Source organism: Rutidosis leptorrhynchoides, chromosome 3 (genome assembly GCF_046630445.1).
Source record: "Rutidosis leptorrhynchoides isolate AG116_Rl617_1_P2 chromosome 3, CSIRO_AGI_Rlap_v1, whole genome shotgun sequence".
In the NCBI taxonomy this organism is placed as follows: domain Eukaryota; kingdom Viridiplantae; phylum Streptophyta; class Magnoliopsida; order Asterales; family Asteraceae; genus Rutidosis; species Rutidosis leptorrhynchoides.
The window spans coordinates 103,753,622-103,772,121 of NC_092335.1; the positions used below are offsets into that span (position 1 = coordinate 103,753,622).

General features: G+C 33.8%; 2 protein-coding genes across 4 annotated transcripts; both read right to left on the minus strand.

Annotated features, from left to right (window-relative positions):
- Nucleotides 1-1,205: 1,205 nt before the first annotated feature.
- LOC139896601 (plant intracellular Ras-group-related LRR protein 4-like) lies at nucleotides 1,206-4,722 on the minus strand. Of its 2 annotated transcripts, XM_071879244.1 has the most exons (5): nucleotides 4,573-4,722; nucleotides 3,690-4,431; nucleotides 2,689-3,602; nucleotides 2,444-2,608; nucleotides 1,206-1,710 (listed from the first exon to the last, which is right to left on the minus strand). In XM_071879244.1, the coding sequence occupies exons 2-4, from the start codon at nucleotides 4,309-4,311 to the stop codon at nucleotides 2,474-2,476; spliced, it is 1,671 nt and encodes a 556-aa protein (XP_071735345.1). In that variant the 5' UTR covers nucleotides 4,312-4,431; nucleotides 4,573-4,722; the 3' UTR covers nucleotides 1,206-1,710; nucleotides 2,444-2,473. The 2 variants fall into 2 exon arrangements, with proteins under 2 accessions (XP_071735345.1, XP_071735344.1); XM_071879243.1 differs by having other exon boundaries at nucleotides 3,690-4,722.
- A 9,420-nt stretch (nucleotides 4,723-14,142) lies between these two features.
- LOC139896602 (AT-hook motif nuclear-localized protein 10-like) lies at nucleotides 14,143-17,422 on the minus strand. Of its 2 annotated transcripts, none has more exons than XM_071879246.1 (5): nucleotides 16,908-17,422; nucleotides 15,516-15,598; nucleotides 15,027-15,155; nucleotides 14,688-14,849; nucleotides 14,143-14,598 (listed from the first exon to the last, which is right to left on the minus strand). In XM_071879246.1, the coding sequence occupies exons 1-5, from the start codon at nucleotides 17,242-17,244 to the stop codon at nucleotides 14,401-14,403; spliced, it is 909 nt and encodes a 302-aa protein (XP_071735347.1). In that variant the 5' UTR covers nucleotides 17,245-17,422; the 3' UTR covers nucleotides 14,143-14,400. The 2 variants fall into 2 exon arrangements, with proteins under 2 accessions (XP_071735347.1, XP_071735346.1); XM_071879245.1 differs by having other exon boundaries at nucleotides 15,516-15,601.
- Between the last annotated feature and the right edge of the window lie 1,078 nt (nucleotides 17,423-18,500).

Here is an 18,500-nt window from a genome sequence, read left to right on the forward strand (position 1 = left end):
CTAGAGTTGATCAGCAGAGTCTGGTGGCGGCTAGGGTTTAGCACCTGCAACCTGATCTGCAATCTGATCTGTAAAAACAGCAACAACAGCAGCAGCGACTGGATCTGTAACAGCAACAGCTATGATTGACGGCTAGGGTTAGAACCTGAGCTCTAGATACCAGTTGTTAAGGCTAGAACCTGCCTTCTATCAGAGTAGAACCCTAATCGATTATCAATCACAAACAAGCAAGCCGGATAATAAACACAGAATAAAAACAACACGAGAATTATAGTGGTTCGGTTTCTAGGTGAAACCTACATCCACTTTGGAACTAGAGAGTATTATTATTAATTTGGAGGTGATGATTTACAAGTACAATGAGAGACTATATATAGACTAAGAAAGAACAATAAAAGTCGGCCCAACCAATTTGGGTTGGCCAGACCCTGACTTGGTCACCAAGTAATCTCCAGGCCGGTTCTTATTGGACTTAAATACCGAAGCCTACACCTCAACAGCTAGAAGGGTATTTTTGCATATTACTGTGTATTATTGTACAATTAGTTAGGTTGGTTAAATGGGTATTTAGCATGGAATGATTTTGGTTTTGTACAATTAGTTCAGACTTCAGAGACAGAGTAGTTAAGTAGTTGGAACTAGGAAATACTTTTTTCTAATCACTGAACATAGAAAGTTATGAGATAATTCCCATCTACATATAAATTCTTGTATTCATATCTTACTTCATATTTACATAATTACATACATGTCAGACCTAACAATTTGTTAAGACTCTTTACCTTACGAACATAATGACATTTCGATGCTTACAGCAACCGAACAATTTGTTAACTTTGCAACAGCCATACCTTCTGGCAATTAAAACATTGTCAAGAGAACACACGTTTGATGCATAAGAGGTTTTCACAGATATGGGCCAACTCCATATGATCAACACATGGGTATGCAATTTAGAAGCCAACAAAAGTTGGAGTAATTAAATTCCTATGTTCGCTAACAAATTTTCATTTTAAACGTGTCAATCAATCCCTTTCTTTTTATCCTACCGTTATCATTTTCATGCATGACAAATTATTCTGGACACATAGTTTTCATCTATATATCTGATATCTGATCTACCATAACCATATATTTGACTATAAACAAAACATATCTATTGTAGTATTAACATATTTTTTTCCACAGGAACTATAACAAGTACAAATCAACAAAGAAAGGTGTTGCATTCAAAGAATATATCGTTACAGATTTACAACAAATAAATGAAATCGATAAAGCAAGCAAATTAACGATCAACAAGTCACTGCAGAATTTACTAAAAAACACTTTGTTGAAAAGTTTGTTTACGTGATGTGTATTGTTGAAACTTTCTACGTTGACTCGTTGATCATCTAATGTTGATTTGATAAAAATAATAAATGATTAAATAATACGGAATAAACAAAGATATGATACAGTATTGAAGTATCTGTATAAGGGATGTGAAGATGGCTACTTGAAGAATCAGTTTGACCCATCAAGACTTTAGATTTGTTCCAGCACATGACAGCTCAGCATCTCTTGAATTTGGATAAGAGCAACAGCATGTGAAGATTCTTCTGTTGTAGATTCAAACTAGTTATTTATGATACAGCCTAATGTTGTTCACAAATCACAATCCCACGTGTTCATGACCTTCCTTCCTCTTTCCTCAATATATCTTTTGACCTATACAAAAAATAAATATAATACTCCGTATAACAAAATTTTAAAAATCGTTACAAGATTAAACAATTAAACAACAAATTATAGAATGAATAAGATACAAAAAGATGACAACTTGAAAACATGGACAGAAATATAGATAGTGCAATCTGAATTTTTTTTGGCATCTACATATAATCGATTAAAACAATATTTATCAATAATATATTTACTTTTATAGGCATTTGCATTCTGCAATATCTTATCACTACGTCCAATTTTAATCAATCATTGCCTCATGGGTGATGGTTCAACTGTTAACATTTTTTTACCATCTCTGTTAGTTGTACTTGTTAGAATTAGATTAGATTGATTTAAATAATGTACAGTACTTAACATGACTGAGTAAATATAGCTAATATATACTCCTTATATCTAAATCTAAATACACAGATATGGAAGTGAAACAAGATTATAACTTTTTTGGCCCATAATGTTAGTCAGATTAGTTTGGTTGAAATTACTCAATTTTGTAGTTACTGATACGATAGGGATTAAACTAACAGTAAAATATACGTTCACTATACCATATCAAATCAGACACTGCCTTTAATTTTAACTTGGAACACACGAATACAAATTACACTTAAGAGTTAAAATTTGATTATAGAAATTCACACATAACCATTTTCGGATGGAACCTTTAAAAGTAAGGTCAAGTAAAGATGAATGATAAACACTGGATACATGAGCTTACATGAAAACTAGTTGAATCTGGTTAAGTTGTTCATGTAGTCAACGTGATTCGCTTGCGTTTGTTAGAGATCGAAAAGAATTTCTGAGCCCAAGATTTCTTCTTTTTGATTGGTTGAACCTTCTCATCCTTCTTCTCATGTAGTTCCTTCAAGTACTGAATAACAGCCTGAAAATCATAATGCATATACAAGTTAGCCATGAATCTGAAAATTTTAACTGCAAAAATACTAAAAATGATAACTTTACCTGAGCGCCTTTGTCAAGAACATCATGTGGTGGTCCTTCCAAAGGGTTCCCTTCAGTTTTCAACACTCGTAATCTCGATAACATCCTAAATGAATCTGGAAAGGCTCTAATTTGGTTGTTACTCATATCCAACTCTTCCAAATTCTCAAGGTTCCCAATTGATCTAGGGAGTGATCTAAGATCAGCAAAGTTGTTGCTAACATTGATTTTTACAAGAGTAGTAGCAAAACATAAGCTTTCAGGCACCGATTCGAGTTCATTAAAACTTACATTAAGCTCCTTCAAATTTGTTAACGATGACATGGTGGTTGGCAACCTACCTATGTTATTGTATCGAACAGAGAGGACTTGTAACGACTCGAGTTTTCCTACAGCTTCTGGTAAAGCTTTAAGCTTGTTGTAGTCTGCAAAAAGCTCTTTAAGTGATACACATTGACCAATAACATGTGGGATTTCTTCAATGTTATTGGTTTCAATGTTAAGCTTTTGAAGATTAACAAGTGAACCAATTGAATCAGGAAGTATTGAAAGGTTGTTTGAGCTCAAATCGAGTTCTTGAAGACGGACCAATCGATTCAATGAAGCAGGAACAGATGACAACTGGTTCGCCCGTAGGTCGAGGTAAACCAAACTGAGAATATTCCCTAAAGATTCTGGTAATTCGACGATTTTGTTTGAATGCAAATCTAATTTTGTCAGCGAAAAAAGGCCTGAAATTGAAGATGGTAACGTAACAAGACGATTTTCGGACAGATCCAATGTGATCAGACTGGCTAACTTTCCTATCGAATCAGGAAGCCATTCAACTTGATCCATCAGTTTATTCTGAAGATTTAAATCTTTAGTTCCTTTCTTTGAAGACACTTCAATTAAACTTGCTAACTTCATAAGATTCACTTTCACACCATCTTGTCCTACACCATTATTTCAGTCAAACTACAATTAAAACAGGATAAGGAAAGATAAAGCATATAATTTAAACAACAAAAACATACACTTACGTGAATTAATAGCTGGTTTTAGTGTAGAATCCACTATCTGAGGCCTTAAAACATCACTAGATTGAAACCCTGGTCTTAACCCATCCCCATTGAATACCGATTTCGACTTGCTAACATAACTATCATCTCTAGTAAACAATTCAGAAGCTTTAACAGGCTCTTTATCATTGTACAAGCTCGAAACTGCTTTCGTATTCGCACTCACTGTACTAGGTACAGCATAACTAAACGAGCTGTTTGAAGTAGCAGCAGCAACATATTGTGTACTACCTTTACTAGACGGACCGCAGCAATTCGAAGCTCTCTGAATCATTTCATCGAACACCTGGTGATATTTTTCAAGATCCAACAACTTAACAGCTTCCTTCTTCTGTTCTTCAATCTGAAAATGAAGTAAAATATTTTGCATCTCTAACAAAACACCGAACAGTTCTTCAGGTACATCTTTTCGCTTGTTTTGACTAACAATCGATTCGATCTTCGCTTGTTCTTCAGTTTCTAGGTTTCGAATTAGTATTTTAGCACCTTCAATGTCTTCAATTGCAGGACGTGTAGGAAGTGATCTATGAATCCTCATTATCTCTTCCAACACTTCATCTACTGATTTACCACCTGTTTCCATTTCAATTACAAAACCTAATACAATACAAGTTGAAATGGCCGGCGGTTAGCTTCTTGAAGTATGGCCGTTGACAAATTTCAATTTTGGTTCTACTGAACAAACAAGCACATTATATAACACCTGTAGTAATACAATATTTGTAATTATAATTGTATAAGAACATAAAAAATGGTTTGTGAAGAAATGACATGAGAAATCAAGGAGCGCAGCCCACAGACGCAGAATATTTAACTAAAAATTAAAAGGGGGAGTAGAATTGACCATGGAATTTATTAATTTAAATATATAAAATAGGTGGAATTGAGAGGAGGCGGCTACTGTGTGTTTAAGGTGTTTTGTGTGTGAGGTTGATCTATAAAGAAGAAGAAGGAGGAGGGAGGAAGGAAGGAACAGCATCCAGGTTGTTTCTGACGTATTTGGTTACGGAGTACTATTTTATAAGCAACGCCAGTTAACACTTGCAGTATCAATATCAAATTATAGTAAACATAAAATAAATGTAGTGTTATAATTCAGTAGGCTTATAACTACCTTTAGTGGTTTGATTCTTGATGTTATAATTCAGTAGGCTTATAACTACTTTTAGTGGTTTGATTCTTGATGTTATAATTCAGTAGGCTTATAACTACCTTTAGTGGTTTGATTCTTGATTTAGAATACTAATAATGAAGTGTAAGAACAAAGATGATAATGGAGAGAAAGAAAGAAACACTTTGTAAGTGTGAGAAATGGTGCCATTTTAATGCTTGCATTCATGAGTATTTATAGCCTAAAATCTCAATATAAAAATACATACTTTGTGTACCAAAATTGACTATATGTATACACCAAAATTGACTATCCATATCTATATTATTATTATTATTATAACACTCCCCCTTGGATAGCAATTTTATTTTGTTGAAGATCAACTATAAATTACTGCCTCGTTAAAAACCTTGCTAAAGAAAACCCAGTGGGAAAAAACTTTAGCTAAGGGAAAAAGAGTGCAGCATGGAGTTGACTCCCCCTCAAGTAGACATCGCTTCAGCTGTTACATCTTTTGAACATGTCTCATGCCAATGTTATGAACGTGTGTTCTGAAAATAGCAGTTGGAAGTGCTTTCGTGAAAAGATCAGCAGAGTTTTTGCTAGATTGCACATATCTCATTTCAATCTGGTTGTCCTTAATGAGATTTTGAGTGTATGAGAAGAATCTAGGTGGTATGTGTTTTGTTCGGTCACTTTTGATATACCCTTCTTTCATCTGTGCTATGCAAGCTGCATTATCTTCATAGATAGTTGTTGGACTTTTATCGCGTTCTAGTCCACAAGAATCAGTAATGAGTTGTGTCATTGATCTCAACCAAAAACATTCTCGAGTAGCTTCATGTAATGCAATCACTTCGGCATGATTTGACGATGTAGCAACAAGTGTTTGTTTTTGAGAACGCCATGATATTGCAGTACCTCCATTTAGGAATACATATCCAGTTTGAGATTTAGCTTTATGTGGATCAGATAAATAACCTGCATCTGCATAACCAACCAAATCTTGTTTTGATTCGTTAGAATAAAATAATCCTAAATCAGTAGTTCCTCGAAGGTATCGAAATATGTGTTTGATCCCATTCCAGTGTCTTTTGGTAGGAGCAGAGCTGAACCTTGCCAACAAATTAACTGCAAAAGAAATGTCAGGTCTTGTACAATTTGTAAGATACATAAGAGCTCCAATTGCACTAAGATATGGTACTTCTGGTCCAAGAATGTCTTCTTGATCTTCACATGGACGAAATGGATCAGCTTCAACATTGAGTGATCTAACAACCATAGGAGTACTTAATGGTTTTGCCTTGTCCATATTGAAACGTTTCAAAATCTTTTCAGTATATGTTGTTTGATGTACAAGTAAACCATTAGGCATATGCTCAATTTGTAAACCAAGGCAATACTTGGTTTTTCCGAGATCTTTCATTTCAAATTCTTTCTTTAGAAGTTGAATGGCTTCATGGATCTCTTTATTTGTACCTATGATGTTAAGATCATCAACATAAACAGCTATGATCACATATCCGGATGTTGTTTTCTTAATGAAAACACAAGGGCAAGTAAGATTATTTGTATACCCTTTGCTTATCAAGTAATCACTTAATCGGTTATACCACATACGTCCCGATTGTTTTAACCCATATAAAGATCTTTGTAATTTAATCGAATACATTTCTTTGGGTTTTGCATTTGATGCTTCTGGTACCTTAAATCCTTCAGGTATCTTCATATATATATCACTATCAAGTGATCCATATAGATAAGCAGTCACAACATCCATGAGATGCATTTCTAAATTTTTAGAAACTGCCAGACTGATTAAGTACCTAAAAGTAATTGCATCCATAACAGGAGAATAAGTTTCTTCATAATCAATTCCCGGTCTTTGAGAAAAACCTTGAGCTACAAGTCTAGCTTTATACCTTGTAACTTCATTTTTCTCATTTCTTTTTCGGACAAAAATCCATCTGTATCCTACAGGTTTCACATCTTTAGGAGTGAGAATGATGGATCCGAAAACTTTTCTTTTATTGAGTGATTCTAATTCAGCTCGTATTGCTTCTTTCCATTGAGCCCAATCATGTCTATTTTGACATTCAACCATAGATGTTGGTTCTGGATCATCATCATTATTCATGATGTCATATGCAACATTAAATGAAAATTTCTCATCAAGATTTTTCATTTCATTTCGGTTCCATAATATTTTTGAATATGCATAATTGATTGCAATTTCTGTATTGACATCATCAATCTCCTCTGCAGTAGGAGTACTGATTTGTGGTTCTTCTTGAACACTTTCTTTTACTTCATTATCAGCTGATTTTCTTTTTCGAGGATTTTTATCCTTTGAACCGATTGGTCTTCCACGTTTCTGACGTGGCAAAGATTCATGAGTGACGTTATTGCCAGCTTTTGGAATTTCAATTCGAGCTGGAGTATTTACTGCTGGTATATATGATTTTGTCACCGTTTTTGTATCTGTAAATGCATCAGGCAATTGATTTGCAAGTTCTTGTATATGCATTATCTTTTGAACTTCTGTCTCGCATTCTTTTGTGCGAGGATCAAGATACTTTAATTGAGGTTCACACCATGAAACATCATTTTCTTTATTTTTCATTTCTCCCCCTAATCTAGGGAACAATGTTTCATTAAAATGACAATCAGCAAAACGTGCTGTAAAAACGTCACCTGTCATAGGTTCAATATACCTTAATATTGAAGATGTTTCATATCCAACATATATTCCCAACCTCCTTTGAGGACCCATTTTTGTACGTTGTGGTGTCGCAATTGGAACATACACTGCACAACCAAATGTTCTAAGATGGGAAATATTTGGCTCTTGACCAAAAGCAAGTTGTAGGGGGGAATATTTATGACTTGCACTTGGTCTGATGCGAATCAATGCAGCAGCATGTAAAATTGCATGACCCCATATAGATACAGGGAGTTTTGTTCTCATTATCAATGGTCTAGCGATTAACTGTAAACGTTTAATCAATGACTCGGCTAAACCATTTTGTGTATGCACATGAGCAACAGAATGTTCAACAACAATTCCTATAGACATGCAATAGTCATTAAATGCTTGAGATGTAAATTCACCAGCATTATCAAGTCTCACCCTTTTAATGGTGTAATCAGGAAAATGAGCTCTCAATTTAATAATTTGGGCAAGAAATTTTGCAAATGCCACATTACGGCTTGATAACAGACAAACATGAGACCATCTGCTAGATGCGTCTATTAGAACCATGAAATATCTAAATGGTCCACATGGTGGATGAATTGGTCCACATATATCACCTTGAATTCTTTCAAGAAACATTGGTGATTCTTTCTCAACCTTAAGTGGTGAGGGTCTAGTTATCAATTTTCCAAGAGAGCAAGATGTACATGGAACCATTGTATCATGATGGATTTTTCTATCCTTTAGTGGATGTCCATGAGTACATTCAATAATCCTTTTCATCATTGTTGATCCTGGATGGCCTAATCTGTTATGCCATAAACTGAATACACCAGGATCAATATATTTTTCGTTAACTACCATATGTATTTCTGGTACATTTATATGTGTATAATGTAATCCAGAACTAAGTCTTGGCAGTTTTTCAACCACATGACTCTTGTCAGTGATACTTAAATATTTCTCATTTTCTGTTGTCACTGACTGATAATCATACCCGTTAAGGTATATGTCGGAGAAACTCAATAAATTTCTGCTTGACTTGGGAGAAAATAAGGCATCATTTATTAAAAATTTTGTACCATTTGGTAGTATGAAATTTGCCTTTCCTATCCCTTTTATCAAGTTAGCAGGTCCTGATATTGTATGTATAGTTCCTTCCGTTGGTTTTAGATCAATAAAATATTTCTCGGATTTAAGTATAGTGTGTGTAGTTCCACTGTCTGCTATACAGAGATCTCCACCACTTGATTGATGTTGTATTCCAGCAAAATTCATATTGAACTTCATATATAAGAAATAAATAGTGAGTACATTAATATTACACAATATTTTAAACGCAAATAGATAGTACTGAAACATTTAGCAAACATAATGACAAAGACAGACGATATTAAATCGTTTATTTTTCAAAAGACACACAACTTAAACATTCAAGAAATCTTCATATAAATCAGATGGTTTCTCAGTGACTGTTGGATCAATATTATCCACAAAATTTACTTCCTTTTCTTTACCTTTCAGCGAATCCTGATACATCTTAACAAGATGTTTAGATGTTCGGCAAGTATTAGCCCAGTGGCCCATTCTACCACATCTGTAGCAAGATTCTTCAGAATTTTTAGAAGAATTTTCTTCAACATCTTGTTTAATGGGCTTGTTTTGTGGTTGATATTTATATTTTCGTGGATTACTATTTCTTTGACCACCACGGCCACGACCACGATCACGTCCACGCCCATTACCATTACCATAAGGATGGTTTCTACCATAGTTATGGCTTTTGGCATGATGATGGTGATGGTTATTATAACCACGACCTTGCCCGCGTCCTTGTCCCTGTTTATAATTATTTGCAGTATTTGCTTCAGGGATTGCAAGTGTACCAGTAGGACGGGATTGCTGATTTTTCATTAATAGCTCATCATTTTGCTCTGCAACTAAGAGATATGAATTAAGTTCAGGATATGTTTTGAACTTTAGCATTCTCAAATTTCTTTGTACTGTGATGTTTGCAGCATTCATTGTGGAGAAAGTTTTCTCCATCATGTCTGCATCACTAATTTCATGTCCACAGAATTTAAGTTGTGAACATGTATTATACAGAGCTGAGCTGTATTCATTTACTTTCTTAAAGTCTTGGAACCTTAATGTTCTCCATTGTTCCATTGCAGCTGGAAGTAAAATTTCTCTTTGATTATTGAATCTGCTTTTGAGACCTTCCCATAAAACATGGGGATCTTCTACAGTCACATAATTATTTTGTAAGCATTCATCAATATGTTGATGAATAAAGCAACATGCCGTAGCTTGTTCTTTTTCAGAACAAGTGTTGTTTTCATTTATGGTTTCAAGAATGCCCATTGATTTAAGATGCATTTTTACTTTTATAACCCATGGCATGTAGTTGTTTCCAGTTGATTCTAAAAGAGTAAATTTAAGCTTTTCCAGATTCGACATTTTCTATTATCAAAAATTAAAACAAACATCATGATAAATTAGAGTCAATTTATATTCATAAGTATATAAACATTAAACATAAATTTAATATAACATAAATGATAAGTAGGTGACAGTGTCGACCATGTGTAAGCAATCATAAATAAATGTTATATAACAAAAATATAAATATTAGTAAACATAAATGAAAATTTGGCGACAGTGTCGACCATATATTTTTTCAGGTGGTATAACTGACCTATATCATTCTGGTGGTATAACCGACCATATATCATTTTGGTGGTATAACCGACCATATATCATTTTGGTGGTATAACCGACCATATATCATTTTGGTGGCAGAGCCAACCATATTTAGTATTAAGATTATCGTGCTGATAACGTGTTATAATTCAGTAGGCTTATAACTACCTTTAGTGGTTTGATTCTTGATGTTATAATTCAGTAGGCTTATAACTACCTTTAGTGGTTTGATTCTTGATGTTATAATTCAGTAGGCTTATAACTACCTTTAGTGGTTTGATTCTTGATTTAGAATACTAATAATGAAGTGTAAGAACAAAGATGATAATGGAGAGAAAGAAAGAAACACTTTGTAAGTGTGAGAAATGGTGCCATTTTAATGCTTGCATTCATGAGTATTTATAGCCTAAAATCTCAATATAAAAATACATACTTTGTGTACCAAAATTGACTATATGTATACACCAAAATTGACTATCCATATCTATATTATTATTATTATTATAACATGTAGCATAATTATACGAGTATTATATTATATTTATTAATCCAGAAATTTGAAATATTATATTTTACTTATTATTTGAATTTATATTTATTTATTTATTAGTAAATTATACCAATAGGTTTATAATTACATCAAGAAAAAATTACGCCGTTAGCACATGTGGTTTGTACTAACTTGCATAACAGCACCTAAACTATTTTTTTGTGTCGTTAGTACCCAGAGTTTCATCTTATAACGTTCTTGGTACCCATACAAAACGGACGTTAATATATGGAGGTTAACCTCTCACATGTGCCAGACATGTGAGGGTATTTTCGTCCAAACATAAATTATCTTGCATTTAATTCGATGTTCATGGACTACCTAATTCGTTGTTCCACAAAAGCACCCATATCGTCATAACTCCACAGTTTCCACGATCCTTCCGTCAACAACCTAACTTTCGCTCTCGTAGCGGTATCGCTCTGATTCCAGATTACGATACCGAATCTCGCCGTAAACTTAGCCTACTACCGTCAATAAACAATGAACGAGCAACTGATTCCGGCGTTACTCGATGGAGTCATCAACGCCGACTTCAATGCATCGAGATCTTCGTCATCATCTGTACTTTCTGCTTCAAAGTTAACATCAGAGAGTGGATCTTTGAATGATGCAAATAGAAGCAAACTTATTGCTGAAAGTTTTACTATTCTAACTTATTGCTTGTGATCTATGTTAGAAGGCAGAATAGTGATAATTATCCTTATTATCAGAAGGAAAAAAAAACTATGATGATACATTCCGTATTTTATGATTTTTTTAGTCCATGAACATGTTAACTGAAACGAGAGACTGTTGTGATTTGAATTAGGGTTTACGCCAAAAGGGTTTTACATGAATCGGGGATTAAATCGTACCTAAACAATTTACTGGTATCTGAATTTAAATGCAAGACAATTTTTATTTGGACGAAAATACCCTCTCATGTGTGGCACATGTGAGGGATTAACCCCCATATACTAACCCCCGTTTTGTATGGGTACCAAGAACGTTATAAGATGAAACTCTGGGTACCAACGACGCAAAAAAATAGTTCAGATGTTGTGATCAGTGTTGTAGATCTCCTTATTTCTCCCCGAGATCTCCCCGAGATCTCGTTTTTGAAAATCCACCGAGACGAGATGTCCATCTCCCGAGATTTCTTGGTCAACGGGATGAAACTTGGTCAAAGTCACGATTTCTCGAATTTTGTCACTCATTTCTCAAATTTTCTCATAAAATCACGTAATTTTGGAATTTTCTCTCTCATTTCTTGGTTTTTTTGTAAAATCTGGTAAAAGTGTATATAAATATACATATATTTATTTAATTTTATTTATTTATATTATAAAAACTAATAAGTCAACGTAAGTCAACGTCCGAGATCTCCCCGAGATTTTTTCGAGATGCCGAGATCTCCCAAAAAATGTCCAAACGAGATCTCCCCGAGATCCGAGATCTCCAACCTTGGTTGTGATGCAAGTTAGTACAAACCACAGGTACCAACATCGGAATATTTTCTTACATCTATTGTTTTTATCGTTTGAAAATCATACGAGTAGTCCATTTTGTTTTCATAACTATACACCAACGGCAGAACATTTAAGCAACATGTAGGTGCACCCCACTCCCCCTACCCCCCACTGAATTTAATTAAAAAAAATTATACACTAAAAAAATTTAAATATAAGATTTTTATTAATGTTTACCCTCGTTAATGAAATTTTTTAAGTTTGAACAACCGCTCCATCTACGATAGGATTCAAGTTCCGCCATTAATTTTAATCTACATCAATAATCCATTAGATTTTCATAACTATACACCAATAATCCTTATGTTTTAAAACTTACATAGTTTGTCGCTAGCTTATCTAAAAATGTACGTTAATAGTCCCTCATAATGATGTAAATTTTGAACAAGTACCAACAAGCAATAACGTATACTTTTATTTAAGTCAAACAATTAGTGTAATTTTTGAAAGAGGAAAACGATTAGTTTAAGTTCATTAAAACCGCACGACCGCTATAATTTTCAAAAGATGGAGTTAATATTCACAAGGATTACCGGTATAATTTACTCTTACTATAATTAGTAGGAGTATTACTATCTTTGTGTCAAGTTAATTGTTTAAGATTCTTTTTTAGAAAAAATTACGCCGTTGGTACCTGTGGTTTGTTCACATTTACATCACAACACCTAAACTTTATTTTTTGCGTAGTTGGTACCTCAGTTTTTTGTAACTTGCGTAGTTGGTACCCAAGACTAACTGCCGTGAATTAATAACGTTTAAACCCTCACATTTGCCACACATGTGAGGGCAAATTCGTTCCTTTCAAAATTTTGAGCATATAAGATATGCATATCGTTGTACAGATAGAGAAGAGACAGGAGGATAGTTATAGTTATTCAAACAAACAAAAACACCCAAATATTCATTGAAGTTATAGTAGGATGATTGTTTAAACAAACATATGCAAAGATCGAAGTGATTGGAGATTTTTCTTTTTTTTAAGCTACTCACGCAAACATCAATCTCTATGGATTTAAATTAGGGCTCTTCTTTACGGATTCATCTGAGGCAAGTGTATTAATCTTAATAGTTCATATTAAATTTGAATTTCACATATTTTCCTATATAAACTTTATACATCTGTATAAAAAAATCAACTATATTTGAATTGAGTTATCTTAATGTTTGAATTTTAATCGTGTCTCATTTATCAATTAAATAAATTTGAAGCTAATTAAATTGGGTACTTTTTTTAAATCTCTGTATATGCCAAGTTAGTTTAGGTTGTGAACATGATGTCAAGGAGTGTTGTGAAGAGAACAAGTGATTAAGAAAATTTGGTCCCATTTAGCCATTAAGAAAATTTGGTCCCATTTAGCTCACGGAATCCTATGAGATTCCGGCGAAATTGAAATTGAATTTAGACACGACGCGTTTCTAAATTCAATTCTAATTCCGCCGGAATTTCATTAGATTCTAAACGGGACCTTAGCAAAAGCTCAAACGCATGTCCCACGTTACGTTGTATACCGTGTGCTTCGAGGAACATTGATTTCGTTAATAAAATACAACTAATTGATAGTTTTTTCAAAAAAAAAAAAAAAAAAAGAAAGAAACTGTAGAGATGTCATTATGAGAGTTACGATGAGATGAATATCTTTTATCAAAATATTTTTGCATCCCTCTTGTATAATAAGTTTGTATCTAAAGGACCTCTAATATAAAGATAAGTAGATAACTTATCAATTATGAGATTGTAAGTTTGGGTGTCTTAGACTACTTTACCACTTAAAAAATATGTTTGTATCCATTTTAAACATTATTTGTCATTATTTGTCATGATTAGAATGATTATGGGCTATGTAGCACTAAAAAAGAGGGAATTCTGATCCAATAAAAATGGTAATTACAATCTTACCGTTGACATACACTCATTAAGCAAATCTTGTGTACAACTGTCACACTAAAAACATCAACCTGCAACACAAAAACAAGTTTTCACAAGTCATACCTAAAATTTCTGTTACTCTAATGTCATAATGCCCTGCAGTGTTCCTAAACTTCTAACATAAACAACGCACAAGTCGCATTTTCCTTATAAACATGCATAGTTTCCAATCAATCTATCTCCACGGCATGTTAGCCATGCCTTGTTGATTACTGTAATTGCTCTGGCCAACAGGGCTTCCGAAGACCCCACCCGAAGACTCGCTTAGGCTTCCAGACACAGGGTTCGCTTGTGCGTTTACAACTTCCGCTTCGTTACTACCTTTTGCCTTTGACTGTTTCTGATTTGCCTGAGAAAAGCTACCAACAATCAACTGCAAAAACATAACAACAGGTCATCCGTTATGCACAAAGTTAAGTTTGGTACTTAATGAGAGGGGAAAAAAAAAAAGGGAAGACAAACCTGAACTGGTGATGCAGCGGTAAGAAGGCCAACCACATTACCGCCTAATACACGACCATCTGGCCCGGATAACGCCACGCTTAACCCACCTGTTCTACTACGTTGGCCATCAGTCTCAGACACCATAAATGAGCCAGCAAGAGAAAGGATCTCAAATTGTCCCTGTACATATATAGAATTTTTGTATCTCAACACAGTATTGCTTAGTAATGACTAAACTCTGAGATTTATTAAAAGTTTAAAACGTACAAATTTACATATACTGATACACATAAACATAACGCATCAAAATGAGCATAGATTAATTTTTATTTAATGACTTGGAATGGCAATAAATACCTCATAAGTGACAGTTCCACCGGAAGCAGCCTGTTGAAGTGTCACGTTTGATATGGCCCCACTGGCTGATAATATGCACAATGCTCTGGTGCTATTCTGGGAGAACCACACAAGTTTTGACAATACATCCTGTATTGTATAAAAAAAATTAAAAATATTTAGACAGATTATATACAGAGGAAAAATATAGCATGTATAGTAAAACAACAACTACGGTTCATACACATTTGCTTTTCGCTAATAAAATAAAACTTATACACTAAAAACAGCAATACAAATATGGAACAGCAATACACATCAATATACTAATAAATCATGCAGCAATCTTCATTTGTAACAGAATAAAGTCCACCAACAGTTAATTACATTGCTGGATTTAGTTAATCGATTGGTGTTTGAATAGTAGAAAGAAAAAAAATGTAATTTATAAGCAGATAGTAATAAATATGTAACCATGAATGAACAAAATACAGAAAGGATCAAACACACCTCTCCAGATTTAACATCAAGTATATGTGGCATGAATCCAGCCCTTGGTGAACCTGAAAAGTATGATTTTGTAGGCGATAATCCTACTGAAAGTAAACGAGCATTGAATGATTAGTTCTGGCTTCTAAGTTCGAACAATAAAAGGGAACACAAAACAAGAAATTAACCAGATCAATAAGCTTGAATCTTTCTAATGAAGACCGAAAAGGATTAGAAACAATTCTTTTTGAAAAGTTGGCCAAGACTAGATCCCATGTGTATTTAATAGGTAGCTATTACAGAGTGCTACGGAAATCTGCATATGTTTCACTTATGTCCCTTAGTCATATGTTAACGATGATTAGCCATGTCCATATGCCATGAACGGATATGATAGAAACATTAATTCCTACAAATTCTATATCTTATCATTGAACAGCTATTAGGAGTCACTGACGGGGTCCGAACGCGATGTCAGAATCCACCCACCCCGATCATTTCCCTGGTACGAACCATTGGTACGAACTACGAACCATTATAGTCATATCGCGCCTCAAGAGGAAACCCACACGACGGACACGGGCATTACGTTTGGTAAAACCTCCTCGAGTGAGGCTCAAACGCATAGACGTCTGAAACCTCCGAGACCCATGAAATGGGCGCGTAACCACAAGGGAAATATATTTTGCAGCACATGAGAGTCGAACCCTGACCTCACCAACACCTTGCGGTTTATAACTTCTATATCTTATTTTCACAATTGTAATTAGTGTCGATGAATATGAAAATAAAAGGGGACCAAAGGGTATTGGGAGCATATCTACTTTGAACACAAATGACAAAAGAATTGAATGGATAAATTCTTAACGTAAACCAAAAGGTTGGACTGCACCAAGATGAACATATTGGGCCAAGCCTGGATAAGGTGGTTCATCCGAATTCAATCGATGCAAGTGAGATTTCTAGCGTGGTGGTTCGTTTTCTAATCTAGAAGAAGCAAATGCCACCCATATTATAACGAACGTAGATAGTATGAAAGGGCTTATCTTGTCGATCTGCAATTTCTGGCCCCATATTCTGGCTGATGCAGGAATTGGATGATGACAAGGATGATTGCTCATTGCTCATCCTCTGATTTGGTCACGTAAAAGTAGTTGGGTGAGATCTTGTCTTGGTTATCAGATCTCACTTTTCAAACTATTAGCTTGTCACTTTATTTCAATATTTTAATACTTGCACGTTCATCACATAAATTAAGAGCATAAACAAAGCAATCAAAATAAAATATATCCTAATGACTACGGAGTAATTTATTAAACAATTACATTACAATTAATCAATATAATATACAAACTTGAGTGAAAGTGTTAATACCAATAATAAATATATTAAAATAAATATGTACATAAATACCTGAAGCAGCAGGCTCATGTTTTGGTTTATTTACAGAACCAGGCGGTCTACCTCGTTTCTTCCCTGATGCTGTTGCCGGAGGCGAAATATCGCCGGAATTCACTGCCGAAGTCACCGCCGACGGCATAACGCCGTCAGCCACGTACTTTCTAGGCCGTCCTCTCTTCCGTTTCACGGCATCGTTACCACTCATGTTGATACCTGCCATCTCCGTTAACGCATATTTATTTTCTCCGGTATCTGCTCCACCACCAGCTGAGGTGCCGTTAGGATTTGCGAAGACAGTTGTTCCATCGGCGTTATATCCTAATCGCATGTTGCTCACTTCGTATGACATAATTCAGACTCATAAACCCTAAAATACTAGCTACAAAACCCTAAGAACTATAAAATTCACCCGATTAAAGAAAGTATACAGTTTACACGCATTCAATTTTACTTCGTGATCTGAAAATGGAAGCGTTTTTGTACTTAATTACAGTATAATTTACTTTGAATATCCAATTGGGATTCAGTGAAACTAACCGGCAGCTGAGTAGAGCTGGATATATCACGTTTTATAATTTTTAATTTATTTTTTTAAAAAACATATTACTTTATAAAAAACTCGATTATTCGTCGATTAATTTCTGATTAATCATTTTTAAGAGTTATCCGTTCCGATTTTCAAAAAACTCGTTTAATTAAACTTTCAACGTCAATTGATCGGTTAAACCCGAATTTGATAATCAAAATCGGTTAAAGTAAAAAATGGTTAACATTTTAACATGAATTTAAACTAAAACTTTATATTTTTGAAATAAATAAACAATTTTAAACGATTATTTTAAAACTAATTTTATATTTATGGTTTTTTTTATATTTACACGTATAATTTTTGAAATTTAATATTTAAATGTATACAGTACAATCCGATTAATCCCAGAATTGCCGATTAATCTTTCCAAAGTTCCGACCGATTAATCTCCGAATAGCGAATTTTGTAACCTTGCGTCCGTACTATACATTTCTTTGTTGTATCACTTTTTTATATTTATAATTTTTATATTTTACAATTTAATTAATTATTAATTAAATTATTAAATTATTATTACCTAACAATTGTATCATAAGGGGTTCATAAAATATATCATCAATACCTAATTTCAGTAACGTTAGTATGAGAATATGACATAATGAAAATACTTGTGATTAGTTTACTTTATAATTAAAGAGAAATCAAAACTGTATTCAAAACTAAAGAAAACTTTTTATTTGTTATAATAATAATAATAATAATATAGATATGGATAGTCAATTTTGGTGTATACATATAGTCAATTTTGGTACACAAAGTATGTATTTTTATATTGAGATTTTAGGCTATAAATACTCATGAATGCAAGCATTAAACTTGCACCATTTCTCACACTTACAAAGTGTTTCTTTCTTTCTCTCCATTATCATCTTTGTTCTTACACTTCATTATTAGTATTCTAAATCAAGAATCAAATCACTAAAGGTAGTTATAAGCCTACTGAATTATAACATCAAGAATCAAACCACTAAAGATAGTTATAAGCCTACTGAATTATAACATCAAGAATCAAACCA